This window comes from Archocentrus centrarchus, unplaced genomic scaffold, assembly GCF_007364275.1.
Source record: "Archocentrus centrarchus isolate MPI-CPG fArcCen1 unplaced genomic scaffold, fArcCen1 scaffold_63_ctg1, whole genome shotgun sequence".
NCBI classification, from domain to species: domain Eukaryota; kingdom Metazoa; phylum Chordata; class Actinopteri; order Cichliformes; family Cichlidae; genus Archocentrus; species Archocentrus centrarchus.
In genome coordinates this window covers 659,575-667,575 of record NW_022060280.1, presented here as the reverse complement: position 1 = coordinate 667,575, position 8,001 = coordinate 659,575, and the positions used below count along the sequence as shown (strand labels likewise).

The window sequence follows — 8,001 nt, the reverse complement described above, 5'->3', positions numbered from 1 at the left end:
GTTGGCAGAGGTCTGGGTCACAGTTGGTATTCCAGTTCATCTTGGACTTCTTGAGTTCATGGGTTTGAGGGCATAGGTTGTATACATCAATGTATCTAGTCGTGCATCAGTAGGAAGCACCAAGTTTGGCATTTTGGTGTTTTGAAGCTGGATGTATTTGTACAAGAGCAGGGTCCAGATGACATACCTGTGGAGGTATGAAGATGTCTAGAAGAGAGGGCAGTGGACTTTTTGAATAGAATAAAACCGTTTCAGCAAGTGAGAGGATGCCTGAGGAATAAATGTGCTGGTACCAGTTTTCAAGAACAACGATGATGTGCAGAGTCATAGTAACTACAGGGGAATCAAGCTGATGAGCCATACCATGAAGCTATGGGAACAAATTGGCATTGGGTTAGGAAGAGAGGTAACAATTAGTTTGCTTTGAGGGTGCTGATGGAGAAGTATAGAGAGGGTGGTATGTGTACTTCGCGGCCAACTGAATTTTGTACAGGAATGAGAAAACAAAAATCAGGCAATGGCTCGTTTCCCAATTACCGTTTCAAAAATGGAAAATGAGCCGTTTCCCATTTTTTGTTTTGTTAAAAACGGAAAACAAACTGATATCTGATTTTATTTGGGTGTTAAAAATGAAACTGGATTTTAAAAAATCTGGTGTGGGGAAAAATTTTTTAATATATAGATAGTGTGTGTGTGCTACTCTCGCATGCTCTTTGTGGATTCCAGCTCAGCGTTCAATACAATCATCCTGGACATTCTCACTACCAAACTGCACCCCCCTCACATGGAGAATGGACTTCTTAACCAACTGGCCCCAGACTGTGAGACTTGGCCCCTGTCTCTCCTCCACCCGCACACTGAGCACTGGCTCCCCACTGGGCTATGTGCTGAGTCCCCTCCTGTACTACCTCTACACCCATGACTGCAGTCCAGTCCACAAAAACAACCTCATCGTCAAATTTGATGACAACACCACAGCAGTTGGACTCGTTTCAAGGGGAGATGAGGCAGCCTACAGAGAGGAGGTCCTGAAGTTGACAGCCTGGTGTTCAGAGAACAACCTGGCACTGAATACACAAGATAATTGGCAAAGTTTCTGGGGAAAACCTGGTCTGTTAGGAGAGATGGCATCCATCCCACTTTGGATGGAGCAGCTCTCATTTCTAGAAATCTGGCCAAATTTATTAACCCTCCTAAAAACTGACTACCCAGGGTTGAGACCAGGAAGCAGAGTTGCAGTCTTACACGCCTCTCTGCAGGTTCTCTCCTCCTGCCATCCCCCAAACCCCATCCCCACAGAGTCGGTGCCTGCTCCCAGACCACCAAAAAACAAAGCTAAAATCAGCAAAAGCTATTTAAGCATAAAAATTCAAAAACAATAAATAATACAGCTTCATCAACTGCACCAAAGATAAACAATTAAATGTGGATTGTTAAACATTAGGTCTCTCTCTTCCAAGTCCCTTTTAGTAAATGATTTAATAATTGATCAACGTATTGATTTATTCTGCCTTACAGAAACCTGGTTACAGCAGGATGAATATGTTAGTTTAAATGAATCAACACCCCCGAGTCACAGTAACTGTCAGAATGCTCGAAGCACAGGTCGAGGAGGAGGATTAGCTGCAATCTTCAATTCCAGCTTATTAATTAATCAAAGACCCAGACAAAGTTTTCATTCTTTTGAAAGCCTGACTCTTAGTCTTGTCCATCCTAATTGGGAAAATCAAAAACCTGTTTTATTTGTTATTATCTATCGTCCACCTGGTCCTTACTCAGAGTTTCTGTCTGATTTCTCAGACTTTTTATCTGATTTAGTGCTCAGTTCAGATAAAATAATTATAGTGGGTGATTTCAACATCCATGTAGATGCTGAGAATGACAGCCTCAACACTGCATTTAATCTATTGTTAGATTCAATTGGCTTCTCTCAAAATGTAAAGGAGCCCACCCACCACTTTAATCATACTCTGGATCTTGTCCTAACATATGGCATTAGAAACTGAAGACTTAACAGTATTCCCTGAAAGCCCCCTCCTGTCTGATCATTTCTTAGTAACATTACATTTACTTTAATGGATTACACAGCAGTGGGAATAAGTTTTATTACAGTAGAAGTCTTTGTGAAAGTGCTGTTGTAACTAAGTTTAAGGATCTAATTCCTTCATTGTTATGCTCTTCAGTGCCAACACAGTACAGAGCAGCTACCTAAACTCTGCTCCCAGTGAGGTCGATTATCTCGTCAATAGTTTTACATCCTCACTGCGTATAACTTTGGATACTGTGGCTCCTCTGAAAAGGAAAGCCTCAAATCAGAAGTGCCTGACTCCGTGGTATAATTCACAAACGCACAGCTTAAAGCAGATAACCCGAAGCTGGAGAGGGAATGGCATCTCACTAAATTAGAAGATGCTCATTTAGCCTGGAAAAAGAGTTTGTTGCTCTATAAAAAAGCCCTCTAGGACATCTTACTATCATCATTAATTGAAGAAATAAGAACAACCCCAGGTTTCTTTTAGCACTGTAGCCAGGCTGACAAAGAGTCAGAGCTCTGTAGAGCCGAGTATTCCTTTCACTTTAACTAGTAGTGACTTCATGGATTTCTTTACAAATAAAATTTTAGACATTAGAGAAAAAATTATTCATAACCATCTCAAAGATTTATCTTCATGTTCGCCTGCTTTCAGCACTGCTGGTATTTGTTTAGACTCTTTCGCTCCAGTTGATCTTTCAGAGTTAACTTCAATAGTTACTTCCTCCAACCAGCAACATGTTTATTAGATCTCATTCCTACTAGACTGTTCAAAGAAGTCTTTCCAATTATTGATGCTTCAATCTTAAAAATAATCAATCTGTCTTTATTAGTTGGCTATGTACCACAGACCTTCAAGGTGGCTGTAATTAAACCTCTACTTAAAAAGCCATCACTGACCCAGCTGTCTTAGCTAATTATAGGCCAATCTGAATTTTCATTTTCTCTCAAAGATTCTTGAAAGAGTAGTTGTAAAACAGCTAACTGATCATCTGCAGAGGAACGGTTTATTTGAAGAGTTTCAGTCAGGTTTCAGAATTCATCACAGTACAGAAACAGCATTAGTGAAGGTTACAAATGATCTTCTTAGAGCCTCTGACAGTGGACTCATCTCTGTACTTGTCCTGTTGGACCTCAGTGCAGCTTTTGATACTGTTGACCATAACATTTTATTACAGAGATTAGAGCTTGCTATAGGTATTAAAGGTACTGCACTGCAGTGGTTTGAATCATATTTATCTCATAGACTCCAATGTTCATGTAAATGGGGAGTCTTCTTCACACACTAAGGTTAATTATGGAGTTCCACAGGTTCTGTGCTAGGACCAATTTTATTTACATTATACATGCTTCCCTTAGGCAGTATTATTAGAAAGCATTGCATCAATTTTCATTGTTATGCAGATGATACTCAGCTTTACGTATCAATGAAGCCAGATGACGCACATCAATTAATTAAACTGCAGGAATGTCGTAAAGACATTAAGGCCTGGATGACCTCTAATTTCCTGCTTCTAAATTCAGATAAAACTGAAATTCTTGTTCTCAGCCCCACAAATCTTAGAAACATGGTGTCAAACCAGATACTTACTCTGGATGGCATTACTTTGGCCTCCAGTAACACTGTGAGAAATCTTGGAGTCATTTTTGACCAGGATATGTCCTTCAATGCACATATTAAACAAATATGTAGGACCGCTTTTTTGCATTTGCGCAATATTTCTAAAATTAGAAACATCCTTTTTCAGAGTGATGCTGAAAAGCTAATCCATGCATTTATTACTTCTAGGCTGGACTATTGTAATTCATTATTATCAGGCTGTCCTAAAAGCTCCCTGAAAAGCCTTCAGCTGATCCAAAATGCTGCAGCTAGAGTACTGACAGGGACTAGAAAGAGAGAGCATATTTCTCCCATATTGGCTTCTCTTCATTGGCTCCTTGTTAAATCTAGAATAGAATTTAAAATCCTTCTCCTCACCTACAAGGTCTTGAATAATCAGGCCCCATCTTATCTCAAAGACCTCATAGTACCATATCACCCCAATAGAGCACTTCGCTCTCAGACTGCTGGCTTACTTGTGGTTCCTCGGATACTTAAGAGTAGAATGGGAGGCAGAGCCTTCAGCTTTCAGACCCCTCTTCTGTGGAACCAGCTTCCAGCTTGGATTCAGGAGACAGACACCCTCTCTATTTTTAAGATTAGGCTTAAAACTTTCCTTTTTGATAAAGCTTATAGTTAGGGCTGGATCAGGTGACCCTGAACCATCCCTTAGTTATGCTGCTATAGGCCTAGGCTGCTGGGGGGGTTCCCACAATAGACTGTTTCTTTTCATTCACCTTATTTACTTTGTTTATACTCCACTCTGCATTTAATCATTAATTGATATTAATCTCTGGCTCTCTTCCACAGCATGTCTTTTCTCTCCCCTCAGCCCAACCAGTCACAGCAGATGACTGCCCCTCCCTGAGCCGGGTTCTGCTGGAGGTTTCTTCCTGTTAAAAGGGAGTTTTTCCTTCCCACTCTCGCCAAGTGCTTGTTCATAGGGGGTCGTTTTTGACTGTTGGGTTTTCTCTGTATTATTGTAGGGTCTTTACCCGCAATACAAAGCGCCTTGAGGCGACTCTTTGTTGTGATTTGGCGTTATATAAATAAAATTAAACTGAACTGAACACCATGAAAACCAAAGAGATCATCATCAACTTCAGGAAACACAGGACTGACCCAGCCCTCCTCTACATCAATGGCAAGCGTGTGGAGAGGGTCCACACCTTCAGGTTTCTTGGTGTCCTTATCTCTGCTGATTTCTCTTGGTCAGATAACATCACAGCTGTTATCAAAGCCAGAACAAACAGACTCAAGAACAGTTTCTTCACCAAAGCAATAACCACCCTTAACTCACACACTCAGCCACTCTAACTGTGCAATACCCACATCTCTGTGCAATATTTATATTATTCATACTGAACAATATCTATCACGCCTATCTTGTGTAATATCCAATATTTATTCACCAAGTGCAATACTCACCATCATCATTATTATATGTATACACTTATTTTTTGCAGCGTATATATTTTTATACATTCTCTTATTTTCTGTATTTTTATACATTTTATTTTCTGTACATTTTATACATTCTTTTATTTTCTGTATATTTTTAGAAGTTCTAATTTATATTTTAGAAAGTCTGACTTTCTACTGCATGGCACTGAACAGAAGTGACCCTCCAATCTCATTGTACATTCTGTATAATGACAATAAAGGCATTCTATCTATTCTATTCTATTGTAGATGGATAGATCGATAATATAGAAAGAATATATCTCCACAAACCAGTGACTAGTTATCAGTCGATTGTGTTTTATGTCATAAATCAGTCATTGTTTGGAATATTTGTAGTATAATTTTAAGAATTTTAAATGTTTACTTTGGAAATTTTGACCGGAAATTGTTTCTTTCTATTTAATGTTTACGTTGCCATGGGAACTGACCCGATATGCACTAGTTTATGTTGCAGTTGCATCCATTTATCCTGTGTTAATTGCAGTATGAAAAATGTATCGGGCCTGTGCACAAAGATGCTCTCATTTTGACGGAAGTCATTTTAATTTCGTGTAACTTGACCCGGTGTGGCTCGCTCTCCTCCCTGTTGCTATGGAAACAGGGCCCGTCCAGGTGGAGCCACTGGCTGGCGTCTTGTCAGTCACGTGGGGTTTTGAGGAGCAGTGGAGAAAGTGGCAAATACATTCACAGTAACCGTGAGTTGGTGGAAACAAGCAGTTCCGCTGTGATTTCACCTCGAAGAATGATCGGAATAAAATTACATTTTTTTTTCTTACGCGAGGTGTTTTAAAGAAGACTCATTCTGCATTTAAATCACAGCAGCCTTTAAGAACAGAAATGCTCATTTTCACAGACGTTATCTGGTGGAAAACACGTTTCCTCGTTGTGACGGTTCGCGTTTTTTTTTCCTCTGCTGTAGTCTTTTGTCTTAAGGTGGCTATTTTTTTAGACTCGGTGTTTGGTCGACGGCGCATCCTCTAGCATGGACTTGTAGCGTTTACACCAGTATTCAAGCTGCCGCTGAGGATGTGGGCAGTCAGCCATGAAAATGATGCATCATGGAATGCGACCGTCTAAACTTTAAGTAACAATTTCACGCCGCGGAGTGACAGCATGGGAAGCGGCAGAGGTGAGGATCTAACAGACTGAGGCCGATGAAAAAGAACCTTCCTCAGCTCGTTTTTATTGTGAATGTTTGACTCTTCTGTTCGTGGCCGACACACGCACCAAAAGGACTTGCCGGGGGACGGGACGTCAGTGTGTGCTGTGATGCTTCTCTGTTTCTTTTCTGGTGTCAGTTTTGGTTTCTCCAGCAAGGTTCGTGCTATTCCAGAATGGCTCGCTTTGAAGACGAACTGTCCAGCCGCTATGGTGGCGCCTGTCCCGCGGGCCCTACCAGAGGGGCCAGCCGGCAGCCGGGGGGGCCTCCGGGTGGCCAAAGGATGTACAAGCAGACAATGGCCCAGAGAGCCAGGACCATGGCCATTTACAACCCAATTCCAGTCAAACAGAACTGCCTCACCGTCAACCGCTCTTTGTTTATCTTCAGCGAGGATAATATCATACGGAAATACGCCAAAAAGATCACCGAATGGCCATATCCTTACCGCCCAGTATAACCCTCAGATAAGCTGTTGTTCACGTATAAAACGCGCATCCATCACGCCAAACTACCGCGAAAAACTTGTTTCATTTAAGAATTCTTGCTTACAGGCAGAATAAGCAGGCATCTCGAATAGCATTTACTACCTGCAATTAAAACGAAAATGTGCGCACTTTAATTAGGCTTAATATATATTGAGGAAAGAACAGTTCTTTCAGTTGGCTCTCTGGTTGTTTCCGTAGAGGGAAGAGCAACTGGCTGCTGCAGCTACTCAGTTGGTTTACATTAAGAGATCATTTGTAATGGAGTTATACATTTTGCCCAAGACAGAAACAACTACAATAAATACAAAATTCTGATGTTTCAAAATGCTGAAACATGAGTTGCTTTATGCTTTATAACACATCTAAGTGAGAATTAAAGTTTTTGTGTGTTGACTCAGTTCTGTGGATTTGCTTGGTAGAGCCTTATCTTCCTCACATCTTCTGGCGAATGCTGTGTTCTGCCGATGGTGCTGTCTATGGTGCTGAACTCCAGGAAGCTGCAGGCTTTCCTCAGCAGTGAGGCGGTGGCACTCTGCATGGGTGTGACACCAAACAAACGCTCACTAAAAGACAGCAGGTTTCAAATTATGTAGCAGCTGCTTGTGCAAGCTTTGTAGATTTTGTGTGTAGTGAGTCAGTGCCACCTGTTGAACTTTGTGTACTGACAATCATTTCCCACTGGTGCACATTTGAATTCTTTCTGGCGAAAAGTCCCTGGCAAGAGAGCTGTATATATTAATGAGTGTTCATGCAATTAATTCACATTTTGTTGTGTAATGGCCTCCATTGCGTAAGTCACTGGTTGGTTAACCTCGGCACTGAGCAAACATTTATCATGCTTTTATGTCGCAGTGCATTACTGAACCCTTTATCCTGATGCAGTGCAATCACAGCAGTGCTGCAGGATGATTTATTGTGGCCCAGAGCAACTGGAGGCCTGGTGGATGGAGTCCATTGGCCTGCTCCCTATCCTGAGGATGCCCTCCTACCGACAAAATTGCATCCGGTCTGAGGGGTACCAGTGACACAACAGCAGTGCAGTGTAGGGAGGGAAGATACCCAATAAGCTGTACAAATCTGTGTCATTTCTTTAAATAAGCAGAAATTTAATTCAACACTGAAGAAGTGCTGCATATCACTGAGGCTCCCAGCAGACTGGAGACTGTTAGAATGGTGATTACTCAAGTTTTAGGTGTCCTGTTTCTGCAGAACATCATGGAGTGTATAAGAAGATAAATACAACCAGCTAGTAAAATAG

General features: G+C 41.3%; 1 protein-coding gene across 1 annotated transcript in view; it reads left to right on the top strand.

Annotated features, from left to right (window-relative positions):
• The first annotated feature begins 6,430 nt into the window (after nucleotides 1–6,430).
• The window catches only part of cacna1ba (calcium channel, voltage-dependent, N type, alpha 1B subunit, a), a 266,901-nt gene continuing 265,330 nt past the window's right edge, over nucleotides 6,431–8,001 (top strand). The window contains exon 1 of the mRNA XM_030725575.1: nucleotides 6,431–6,693. Coding sequence (XP_030581435.1) covers nucleotides 6,431–6,693 — 263 coding nt within the window. The remainder of the gene's footprint in view (nucleotides 6,694–8,001) is intronic.